Here is a 13,893-nt window from a genome sequence, read left to right on the forward strand (position 1 = left end):
ACTACGTCCGTCTGTCTGCCTCGCGACCACCTCCCTTCCATCAGCGAAATGATTACGGTCAAATCTTAAATCTTTGGCTAACTTAATGCACATGTTTCTCAATACGATTTTGTCTTTTTCTGATAAGCTTTACTTTCGTTTCAGCATCTATACAATACCGCAGTTGTACGACAAAGACTTCACTATAAACTTTAGCAGCGACGTTACGAGGACTTACAGATAAGCGCAACAACAGCTTACGAATATTATACGTCCATCATGTCTTCTTCAGTATGTTTGTATTTAATTAGGGGAACATGTCGATTTGGCAACCGTTGCTGGAAGTCTCACGATCTGGGATCCATCCGCTTCGACAGCCCGTCTCAGATTCAAGGTAAATGATCCACCATTTACGTTCTATCCTTGTCCGACGACAACGCACTGTGTGTTACATGTTGTGCGCATTCCTCTTGTAAAATTTGTCATGATGATAATGTCACTTGCTTTCCGGTATAAATATTAATATATTTAAAGTTACGAGAATAGAAATTTATTTTTATATGTCTGGCCCATTTTTTACGACTAATTTCTAGATTTCGGACATTTTTAGAATTACAGATAATGATATACTATGGTGTTTTACATGTCAAACGATTGCCATAAGTCTCTAGGTATCCTTAATTTCTTAATTTTAAACTTGAAATGCATACAAAAATCATTATTTGAGAACATTTAATTCAAATTTTGTTCCGTTGCCATCCCACATTTGTATAAAATCACTTTTATCTAGATATAGATAGATAAAATAATTTTTATCTATAGTTATCTTAGTATATAAGGCATTACGTCAATATTTAAATTTATAATATTAATTGAAAATTAAAATAACTGTATTTTTATTACAATATTCCAATCAAGTTAAAAATAACATAATAAAATATTTTCAATAATGCAAAAAAAAGTATCTTGTTACACGCAACTGTATTTAATGAACTCTTTATTTTTACCTTATTTATTAATAATAAATATAAAACAATACATGTGATTATGTGAATTAACCTACCTAATTAATATATAGGTTAAATGTTTTAATATATCCATATTTTTTATGAAGTTGAAGTAAATTCAAATTAACTATAATTATAAAATATAATAAATAATAATACATCATTTTAAATTTTAAAAATGAATACACTACCTTGTGCTCATACTCATACTCAGTCCTAGTTATAATATAATATTATACTAACTTTAGTTTGAAATTAGTTTTTATTGGGATTCTTCTGGCTTGTAATCAAATATAAAAACAGTTTACAAATATATTATTATATTGAAAAAAATTAATGAATTATTTTATAGTAAGATTAAAATAACATATTAACAGAAATAAAAATATTAAAAATAATAATACATTTATTATTTAGATTGGCAACACCATAATTTATTAAATGCTATATCACCAAAACAATTTCTTCTTGATGTCAAAACTTGAACAGCACCACTAAATAATTTTTCTACAGGTGCTGATGATGGAAGGGTTGTGTTGTACTTCAAAAATATTTTTTTAACTACAGGATTATTATTTAACATTTGTTGCTCTTTTTTTTTGAATTTAAATATTTTAATACTTGTACATTTATTTCTTCATCTGGAGAATAATTATTTGAACTTTGATTACATACACTACTATAAAACTCTTTATCACTTATATTATCATTGTCATCTGCAGAGTCAGAATTTGTAGTAACTAAAGAAGACATCAAATTGCATTCATCGTTAAATATTTTTTACAAAGATCTTTGTACTGAAAAGGTACTTAATCTATTTTGAATTTTGGACGCCTGATTGATGCTATTATAAAACTTTTGCTTTTTGGTTGGTTCACTTAAATTATATAAAAAACTAAATCGTTTTTCGAGACTATACACAATTGTGAGACTTAACGGTTTACAATATGTTAACTGATTGGACTGTATTAACAATTTTCTTAAAACTAATAGCGTGGGGGCAACATAACCTAAGAAGCTGTTCAGGAACTTACACTTACACTCACACTTGCGAATGTCATATATTGTGTTTGATGCTGCTGTACTTCTACTAACTAAATTCCAAAAGTTTGTTAATTTATTAAAAGTTGATTTAGAAATTTTGTTGTAATCATTATTAGAAATTTTAGAAATATCACTGGCTGCAATAAAGTATGTAGTATGTGCACAGCATAGCATATGTTGAGGTAAAAAAAAACTGCCATTGTTGGCTAGGTTTGATTCCAAAGTTAACAAATTATTCAAATTAATTCTTTCTGAATCCAAGTCTGAGCAGTCAGATTCACTATCAAAATTTGAACTCTCTGAACTATTTTCATCAAAATTCTCCACATCACTTGTACTTGCTTCTTCATGAGGTGGAAGGGAAGAGAATACTCTGAATGCTTTACAAAAGTTAAAAGCATTATATGTGACAATATGTGTTATTTTTGATAGATCAATTTTGTAAGTTTTTGTAATGTCTATTATAATCTCAGTAATATTTAGATAGTTGTGGCTTCCTTTTATGCGTATACAACCAATGACATATGATTGGCAAAAATATGTTTCTTCGTCTATGAAGTGACAAGTCATTCTTACAAATAAATTATAATTAATTATAAGATAATCAATATTAATAGCGTGCATAAGAAATAGTATACACCCATGTAACTTTGATTATTGGCACTCCATATATCAGCTATTGCATAAATGTAGTTATGCTTTGCAACTAAATTGGTTAGCATTGAAACGTATAGTTCATATTTTAAATCCAATTGTTTTGATAACTGTTTTCTGCTTGGAACTATATCATCATTTATCCAGTAAGTCCTACAATTAACCTTTTGAAACTTTTTTTTTTCACAAGTTCTTAATGGACGCATTTCATTTACAATATACTCAAACACTAAATCCTTCACCTAAAAATAATAAAATAACAACAAAAAACACAATAAAAAAGTGTTATCTAAGACTTAAATTGTTTACATATTGGAGGTATTCTATAAAAAGAGCATAATCATCATAATGATATGTTTTAGGAAATAAAACTATAAAAAAATCTATTTTTTGAATACAGTATAAAAGTCAGGAAGTATATTAGTTAATAATACATAATAGCATAACTTTAGATAAAAATTAAATAACAAAAAAATTTGTTATTCTTATGAAACAAAGGTAATTTTAAATGTATATAATAATTAATAATAACAAAATAAATATTCCAATAAATGAATAAGTGAATAAAAAAGATAATAGTAATTATATTATTTGTTAAATAACTAAAAATAAAGGTTATTTGTTTATATATTATCCGTGGAGGAATATAATTTATTATTGATAGTTTTAAATTGAGTTATTAGTTGGTTACATATATAAAATTATTACTTATTTAATATTTTATAATCATTCCAGTACCTAATATATTATAAAACATATACCAAAAAACAATTGATAGGCAGGGATACCAAACATTTTACAAATATTTTAGTAGTTCTATAAAATAAATCTAATGTTTAAAGCACAATATAAAATAAAAACTATAATTAGAACATGTCTCATAGTGGTGTGTGTATTGTATTATTTTAAATTTTAAAGAAGTCTATTTGTAAACATAACTTTTTTTGACTCTATTCATCATTCAACTAGTACAATAAAAACTATATCAAAATAATAAATAAAATATATATAATACATTTTAAAGTAATTAAAAAGACCAGTATACATATTGATTTAATAATTATAATATGACATAGAAAAAAATGTATTAAAATGTATATTTAAAAACATATTAGATAAATAGTAAAATTAAGTAAATAGTTAAGTAAGGATAATATATTATCACAGATTAGATAAAACTAAAAATTTTTTATCTGTATTCTATGATATAGTGCCTACTTAAGTATTCAACTACCAAGGCTAGGCAAGTTAAAAACTAACTTTGAAAGAAAAGTAACTTAACTAAGTTTTAAGTTAAAATTTTCTAATTTACAAAATAAAAAATTCCTGACACATAACAATGTTTATTAGATAGTTTTTCTTTATGCTAATGAAAATTACTGGGGAAATTTAAAATGATACATCAAAGTATTAACTAGCTATCAAAAAACCTACTTTTTTAAAAACCTCATTCAAAAATTTACATTATTCTTTAGACGAAAATTAACTTAATTTAGATGTTTTTGAATAAAATTAACTTGAAGTTAACATGTTAATCTTAAAAAAAATAACTTTAACATTTTAACTTTTAATTTGTTAATGCCCAGCCTTGTAAACTACAGTAAAAATAACCAAATCATAACCATATTTTTCTAAAAAATTAGAAAAAATCTGAATTAGTAATTACCATGTCTTTATTAATTTTTTTTGGACAAACATCAACAATTTTGGTTTGAATAAAATTTGAACTTTTCTTACTTCTGGCTATTTCAACTTATGGAATTAATAATGGATGTTGAAGCTATAAACAAGTAATTTTAGGAATATTAATTAATAGTTATATGTAGGTAATTGTTATAATTATAGGTGGGAACTAGGTAGGTACCTAAATCATAAATATAAAATATTATGATACATTTTGACATTTTGTTCTTAATATTTAGATATTCCTTGATTCCTTGTAAATTGTGATATATTATTATTTATTATTGTTACTAATAAGGAATTAACCAAAATGTTTAGATTAAAAAGAAATTTGTTTAAAAAACTTACTTTAATATGACTTAACAAGTTGCCACTCGACTTGGTTGACGCAATTATGTTTTTATGACAGTTAACATAAGATGCTATTATTTTATCAGCATTGATCGACACCAGCTTGTAAAATTCAACAAATAAATATTGAAATTTTGAATTTTGTGGTACATTTTCTGTCGACGATGTTAGCGAAACGTCTGTACCAGTTATCGAATCATCAACGTTTTCATTGGTTTGTGGATGAACTTTTTTAGTGTTGGGTAATGATTGAATTAAGAAACGATCCATTACAAAATATAAAATATTTCACCAATAAAATTAAAAGTCATAGACAAAATTATAAAAACTATGAAAACAGGAACACCGAACAAGTTGAGGACGAATGTGCACTGCATACGGTATGGGAAGGATGTCTCACGTCAGTTATTTATTTTGTTGTACAATATTATGCACCCATACAAATTCGTATAATCGGGCTCTGGTAATAACAATTATTTATAGCACATGATTAGTAATTACATGATCGATAGGGAATGATCAATTTTTGTAGATCTATACAGCGTATTATTAGATATGATAATATTATTATTTTCTTATCGACAATTATTTCTGTATTTTAGTATTTATAAATCATCCGCAATCGCCGATCGGTACCACCGCGCAGCTGCCTTGATCGGCCTACGACAAATAACCAAGTTCTATCAGTATTCGTAATACGGGTTTGAGATTTACCGTATTGATCGTATTATAAAATTATAAATAATTTTCATCTCCCGTTTATATATACGTAATAAATCGTCATTCATTTTCATAATTAATAATAATGCTATGTAAAACTATTTTAGAACCAAATTTAGTAATACAAATGAAATTTCTTATTTACCTAGTTGTTTATTTTATATTAAAAATGATAATATTGTAGAATAGTTATTACTTATTACTTATTACTTATTAGTAATTAGTTACGGATTTTGTGAATTATCTAGATAATTTATCTAGATGGCTCTAAATTTTATCTAGATGAAATTTAGATGTCAATTTTATTTCTTATCTAGATAAGATAAAGATATTAAGTTTTTATCTAGATAAATTTAGTTATGGTACAGCACTGGTCGTCAGTCAATTTTTAGTGGATTGCGAACAATTTTTTGAATTATGATGTCAATGCTGTTATTAACCATAATATAAAACAAGCACATATTTCGCATACACCTCATTATTAAAAGTACATTTATAAAAATAAATTGATTATAAACCTATAAAATACTAAATATATATTACAAATTTATACATATTTATAAATACAAATTTATACATATGTATAAATACAAATTTATACATATTTATAAATACAAATTTATACATATTTATAAATACAAATTTTGTTCTTTATAACTACTTTTTGAAAAGTGAAATAATGTGGGTCGCGAAAGATTTTTCGAGGTAAATTTGGGCCGCGGTACTAAAAAGATTGAGAACCACTGCTCTGTCGTATGTATCCAAGTATTTATTTAAAAATTACTATAAAATTGAATTAGTAAACTAAAGGTTAATTAATCAAAAATATAACCAAAAAAAATTAATTCCAAATTTCAGTCATTTAATTCCGTCACAAGTATTCTTATGATATTGTATCTAGTATATTTAAAAAATAGAAACTCATCTGAAGATAAACTAATTTTAGGAAGTTTGAAAAATATTTGAACTTAATTCATATATTCGTACCTAACTTCTATAATAGGTAGTATATAGTTCTATAGTGCTCTATATTTATTTTTATAGCGGAATCCTCTGATGATGAAGTCATCTTTCCTATGGCGGCAAGGAGAGAAACTACTCTAATGACAGCTTCACCAAGTAGTAGTGTATCTAGACCTAGACAAATAAATCAAGTTCTTCCCAATACAGCAAAGAAGTATGATATTTTTTTTTTATTTACCTATTTTTGTTTTAGCTAATAAATTATATTAATTTAAGGTCACCGGAAACTAATAAAACAGCAACCGAAGATAAATGGATCTTACAAAGTAATTATATTTTTTTTCCTACATAAATACGTTATTAAATAATTTTTGAAAAATTGCTTTCAGATAATTATACTTGGGAGACGATAGAAGGTACTCCTGATAGTTTGTTAGTAGAAACAACAAAAAAATTAAAAGAAGCTGAAAATTCAGTTATATCACTTCGTCAACAGCTGTGTATTAATGACAATAATTTCTCTTGTATGCGAGATCAAATGGAACAATGCATGGAAAATGATCTACAATGTAATATATGTTACGAAATGTTCATCGAGGTAATATCGCTAAATAAAATAGTCAATAATTAACTAAATTTTATATTTTTATTACTTTTAAACTTAAACTTTTTAATTAACATATTTAAATTTTTAAATTTGTTATTTTTTATTTAAGTGATTGTTATCAATACCGGCGAGAGAGTAGGGTAGGGAGGGCAGGGAGCTCCTAATCTGTTATTTTTTGGGTTATGGTGAATTGAACTATTATTAATTTGTAAATTTTAAGGTAAGAGTATTATTCGGAGCCCTAATAAGCTATTTACATTTTATAAATATAAAAATCGTATGTGGTTGGATAATATTAATACCTTTAAATTTAATAATATTTCACCCTAATATTACAAATAATAGTCAAATCTAATGTAATTTTATAAAATCATTAAAATATTGTCATTGGATATAAATCAGGCATTTTTATGTGTCTATCAATTGTAATTGTTATTCATTATTAATAGCAACATAAATTATTTTACAGCCAACTGTACTAAATTGCTCTCATACATTTTGTCATGAATGCATAGAGTCATGGACTCGAGAAGCTAATCACTGTCCAACATGTCGAGTTATCATTAAAAATAAATCACACTGTCTAACTTTAGATACATATTTGGACAAAATATCTGAATATTTACCATCTGAAATAAAAACGAAGCGGGAAACTTTAAAAGTTGAACGTAATAATAATAGAGGTAATAAATTGTATTATTAATGTAGTATATTATTGAGTAATATTTATTGATGATATCATAATAATTAATATTAACAGTGGAGGTTAATAGAAACCTAAGAAATAATGCGAGAATAAACCATAGACTCCAATTCATGCGTCGAGCATTAGGTGCAGAATTATGGAATGAACTAGATCAAAATGTTGCTGAACGGGGTATTGCCCTGGAAGAAGCATTATTAGATCCAATACGTATAGGCGATGCAATTGGTAGACATAGAAATAATGGATTGCTTGCTAACCGCTTGGACAGGTATTACCATGTACTATTTTAAAATAATTAGATTAAAACTAGCTATGCTTAGCTTTTGAATAAGTAGTTATTTTGGTATATCTAGTTATGCACAAATTACTAAGATGATTAAAAATTCTTTTATTATTTTACTAGAAAGAATTTTAATAGTATTATTATAATCTTGGTAGTCAAGTCTAACAGATACTACTCATTTGAAAGGTGGATAATTTTGAAATTTGCACAAATGGAGTAAGATTTCTAATTTTTTATTATTATACCACAAATTTCACATTACTTTTATACATTTTATATAAGATTATATCTATAATATATGTATGTATTATGTTTGTTTGGGATATTTATCCATTGTGATAATAAATAATTATTTCTTCAATCAATACTTATTCATTTTTGAATGTAATAATTAGGGACTAGATTTGCATGTCTTAAGTATCAACAATTAATGCAGACATAAATATACTTTAATAAAAATTAATAATTGATATTAGTTTGTAATTATTAAGATAGTCAAGACTCGTCCTTTGCAAACTTAATTGATGATGATAATATTAAAGATAATTTGATCAGAGGATGAAAAAAATAAGTTATAATATTGAAAACTATCAGTTTTTCTTTATCCCTTATTTCTTGGAAAATAAAAAATATGCTTTACATTAGTTTAGTATTTTAATTACATTTTTAGTTTGGAAAGTACCCTGTTCAAATTGTAGAAAAAAATATGCAAATGCATTAAAATCCAAATTCTAGTAGTGACATTATTTAATAATGTATTATACAAAGAGGTAGCAGTATAAAGTATAAAGTATAATATACTCCATTCCAAAGAGAATATCTCAGGTGGCGACCAGTTTTTGTCCGGCGGCGCACATCTTCCGCATAACGTGGCATAGGTCGTGACCGTTAAGGGGAAAAAAGTGCACAAAATTGGTAATATTTGGTTAATTCTATTTACTATCAAAAATATGAATTTGAAAATTTTTAAAGGATATGTTTTTGCTAAATCATATTCACATTCAACTGTGAATACTAAATGAATATAATAGATATTTTATTATTTTTATACTTTTTTAATTGTTTAACATAACAAACATATTTTACTTTAGAATTTTTAGATATCATTGTACGATTCTGAACGGAGTTGATTTGTCAGTCAAGGTCTAGGATAATCAGTAGGATATATTATATTATTACCTTTATTTAAATTGTAGTAGGTATATCGTTATTTTACGCGATTTCGTAAAAAATTTAATTTCATACGCTCATAAATTTTTTTCTATATTGACGCTAGAATTTTTTTTTTAAAGTTACTAGAAGGAAAACTTATGGATAATCTTGTGTTGGGTGTTTCAACTTAGGTATAAATCATAAAAATTTTACGAATTTTCATCTTCAAAGTTCCTTGCCAATTTTCGCGATTTTGATATATTTTGTAAACATTTGAACTTTAAATGCTTATAAACAAAAATTGTGACTTACGATGTTTGATTTTTTTTTACTACGATAAGTAAAACTTATAATAAACCTTGTATTAAATTTTAAAGATATTTTGGAACGTCAAATTTTTAGTTATAGGCATTTAAAAAAAAAACTTAGAAAAATCGATAATTTCAATTGTTTATAAATAATAGCTTAAAAAAAGTCAAAATATTTTGAAAATTTAATCGTAAATAGATAACGCTAATATAAACATATTTGGTGAAAATTTAAAGTATTTACAATGATTTGTTTTTTTTTTAATAAAATAAATAAATATGATAATGTAGACTCTTAGGGTAGGCTATCTCGAAAAGTGTTACAGGTGTTCACTTATGTAATAACTAGTACCTCCTCTCTCACTTGTATTTCAGTAATCCAAAAAATTTATTCATTTCATACAAAATGCGTATATTTACTATTATAGTATTATATAAAAAATATACTATATATATTATATTATAATACTGATTAATTATAATAACTGATTAACTATGTATGTATTACCGCAATACATAACACAATTACACTTACACAATACCACATGGTCATAGCATTGTGATTTTGAAGTACAGTGCTTTGTACTTCAAATATCAGTTTGTTAAAAAATAAGAGTCTTGTGTAGACTGGAGTCTGGATGCCCAAGACCCAACAGTTACAACCCACACACCCTAATTATGAAGAGCTGCTTGAGAACCTCTTTAGACACATGATAGCCGTTATTGCAGAGCGTTGTTTGTAGTGCCTAGTAGATTATTTATTATTTAAACAAACTGAAATATTTTTTTTTTCCAGTATATTTTATTTAATATAAATTCGTGTATTTTTTCAGTTCTCGGTACTTATTTTGCCTTCATTGTGACCGTGTAGGGCACACAACTTTCAACTGCCCAGTTTTGAATGGAAGAAACTGATCATGTATGATAGAGCTAATCACTTTTTTCTACTGTCCCGTTATTTAATTGCATTGAAGGCACATTTTCCTAATACGTTTTTTTGATGGGACTATTTATTTATATATTTATATATATATAGGTATATATTATATTTTAAATAAAAATATAATACTTGTAATGTAATTGTTTTGATTATTAATAGTAATTCATATCATTAATCGGGGCAAACTTGTTTCATTTATTTGTCCTCAACTTATTATAATTAATTGTTAAACTATGATAATCGATTTATAGAATTGATGTACATTTATTTTTCATTCATATAATTCAAGTATTTATAATAATATAATATCAAATAAATTAAAATGTATCTCATAAACATTAGTATTACTACACTATTTTTTTCCGTTTATTAGTTATTAGTTTGCTTACTTTTAAGTATTTAAATACTGGCTCGCATTATTTTTTGTCTAGTATACTTTATTTTTTAGTTATTATCATTATTATAAATCATGGGTTAATAATCTTATTATGTAAGGTAATTATATTATTGAAATTATTTGTAAAATTATTTTATTTATTTTCTAATTATGATACCTAATAGATTTGTACACCTATTCGTAAGTAAAAAAAAACTGTTATGTTAAAAAAATCTTAAACTGTTAAGTTATTTGATTAACAAGCACAATTAACTTTCAACGGTGAAGACTAATTATAGGTATGAACTATGATCAATATAGTAAAATTTAATAAGCTACATTTATAAATTGTATTAAATTTAAGATAACCTTAGTAATACTAAATATAAAAAAATATTTGGTCGTCTTTATTAAATCTTTGAATAAAAAGAAAAACGACAATGCTGTTACAACCTTAATATTCCTTTAAATATTTATTTCTAAATTCTGTCTAACCAATATTTATTTTAATGTTGGTAATATTATATTAATGTCAATAAGCATTTAACTTAAACAATTAAAAAAATTAATACCATACTTTGACAAGTTATGAAGCCAAATCACGATAGCCTGAGACCTGAGTAGATGTTCGAAAGTCAAGATTCTGAAAATTGTTTATATAATATGATTTCTCATAAATCGGTTGAACATACTATTTTAGTAGAATCACTTTTAAATATTAAAAAATAATTAAAAAAATTGTTGATTTCCTATATTATTACGATTATTATAAATGTTTCAAAACTTACGTAATAATTAGTTTTTAAACAATGTTTATTTTTATTTTTCTGTTTTTATGCATTTGGTTATTTTTATGTAATTGTAACTTAATTATTAATATTTTTTTTTTGTTTAGTATCTGTTCTGTATTTGTTGTATTGCCGGAATTATTATTATTATTATTTTGTATCGTTTTTTGACGCTATTTAATCATTATATAAATTAAGTTTTTATTTGAATGGAAAAATATTTTTTTTTTGCAATTTGATTTTCAACATGTTTAAAAAAAACTATTATTGTTCTCTTAGTTATTTACAAGAAAATTATCATTGATCTATAATAATTTTTTATATAGATTTGTTTAGTTGTTATTTTTATACATATTTTTTGGGATGGTAAAAATTAATCAATTTTTTTGTAACTTTTTATTATTTTTTGTTTGTCTTTTTAGAGATACACAATGAAAATTTCTAATGAAAACCGATTTTAAACTAATTTTAATATAATAATCCTTTATTTTAAATATCATACAGTTGATAATACGCAAACATGATGTGTACATACATAATTTTAATATAAAATATTAAAATCACTTGTAATAATTAAATTTTTCATATTTGTATTTGTAAATATATCATAATAATGTAATTAGTGATATTATAGTGTTGTAATATAAAATGTCTCTCAGTAACATTATATGTAACATTTAATGCTATGTATTTGATTTTCTTAAATTGAATCTGTTACCAACCAATCATTCTGTAATATTGACTTACGGTTTTATGATTTTAAAATGCTTATAACATTATTGTGCGCTATGAAGTAGTTATATTTTAAATATTTTAATGCAACAATCAAAGAATTAAGTCTTCTAGAATGTTATCTATTATTTCATTACAAAAAACCTATGCTGAAATGTCATTATGTTTATGTAATGATGTGTATTATAAATATGTTTAGGCACAATCAGGAAATTGCTATCTCTTGCACTGGAAAAACTAAAACATATTGTATTATTGTCCTATCCATTTACTTCTTTGTAAATATTATAAAATATTCGTTCCATTTAGAATTTAGACCTACGGATTATATTATATTGATTAAACACGCCTTTATAGAAGATAACAGCCAACAGAGAATGCATATGTCACCCCACTTTAACCCGTAAAAGGTATATAACTAATAATATAAAGTATCTCTTGAGGAAGAACTCTTCTCCCACACATAACAATTAACCTAACACCTACTATATATTAAGAATTGCAATCTATTGAAAAAAAAGATTAATATTGGTAACACATGCATCTAATATTCTATCATAATATAAATATAAACATACCAGTGTTTATAAAAATAGTCTAGCAAACTTGAAAAATTTAAATTATAAATTAAAAAAAAATCATTATTTAAAGAATTGGTGCTTCTCATTGGTGATGATGTTACGAAGAAAGTAACAAGGGTTAAATGGACTTAAAAATTACAGAATAATGAATAAAATAATAATTACATTAGAATTCATGAGTTCAGGACGTTTAATAAACATCTTAAAAATATGCCGATGATGTCCAATATAGAATAAGTATCGAAATGTGTGTTAAAAAAGTGTGTTTGAATAGAATTGCGTTGGAAGGAATGATAGAAGCAGGTAAAGAAGAAGGAAGGCTAGCTATTGAAAGGGGTGATGAAGATAAACTTGGCCGTCCTAAAATAGTCGTTATAGCCGATGGTGCTTGAAGTAAGAGATCATACAAAATCAAATATAATGCGTTATCTGGCGTCGTACGTAATATTTATTGTTACATCAACACTTAAATACTAACTATTATTTCACAATTTTTATGTTTGAGAAAAAATAATGTATTTATTATTATTTTAAATAGGCTTGTATTACTGGAGCAGTGACTAAAAAAGTACCTACTATTTTTTGGCGTAAGAAATAAATTTTGTTGCGTGTGTTATTCGGCGAAAAAACGTAAAAAAAAGCCTGTGCCTCATCATTGTTTTCAAAATTGGAATGGACCGTCTACAGCTATGAAAGCTGACATAATTGTCGATGGATTTAAACATAGCTTAGAGATGCATGATTATAAAAGGTTAATATAGCTAAGGTTTAAACATTTAAATAAAATAAGGTTATATTTTTTATATTGCTATATATTGCTATTATCATAAATATTTTAAAACTGTCAAGAAAATAATATAATATACGCAGTAACAAGAAAGATCTCAGAACAATTTTTTTGGAATCATAATAAAATTACGTTTAAATAATTTATCATAAATATTTAAAATTGAAACGAGATTTCCGTTAGAACAGCTAATGAGAAAACTTGTATTACATTTATTATTTTTTTTATTCAA

The 13,893-nt window shown here is 24.9% G+C and overlaps 1 protein-coding gene across 1 annotated transcript; it reads left to right on the forward strand.

Annotated features, from left to right (window-relative positions):
• Positions 1 to 258: 258 nt before the first annotated feature.
• LOC113558403 lies at positions 259 to 13,266 on the forward strand. The gene is made up of 7 exons (XM_026963852.1): positions 259 to 373; positions 6,483 to 6,615; positions 6,678 to 6,727; positions 6,791 to 6,999; positions 7,478 to 7,691; positions 7,769 to 7,982; positions 13,149 to 13,266. The coding sequence occupies exons 1-7, from the start codon at positions 259 to 261 to the stop codon at positions 13,264 to 13,266; spliced, it is 1,053 nt and encodes a 350-aa protein (XP_026819653.1).
• Positions 13,267 to 13,893: the final 627 nt, after the last annotated feature.

The sequence above is a fragment of the Rhopalosiphum maidis genome, chromosome 3, assembly GCF_003676215.2.
Source record: "Rhopalosiphum maidis isolate BTI-1 chromosome 3, ASM367621v3, whole genome shotgun sequence".
Taxonomy (NCBI): Eukaryota; Metazoa; Arthropoda; class Insecta; order Hemiptera; family Aphididae; genus Rhopalosiphum; species Rhopalosiphum maidis.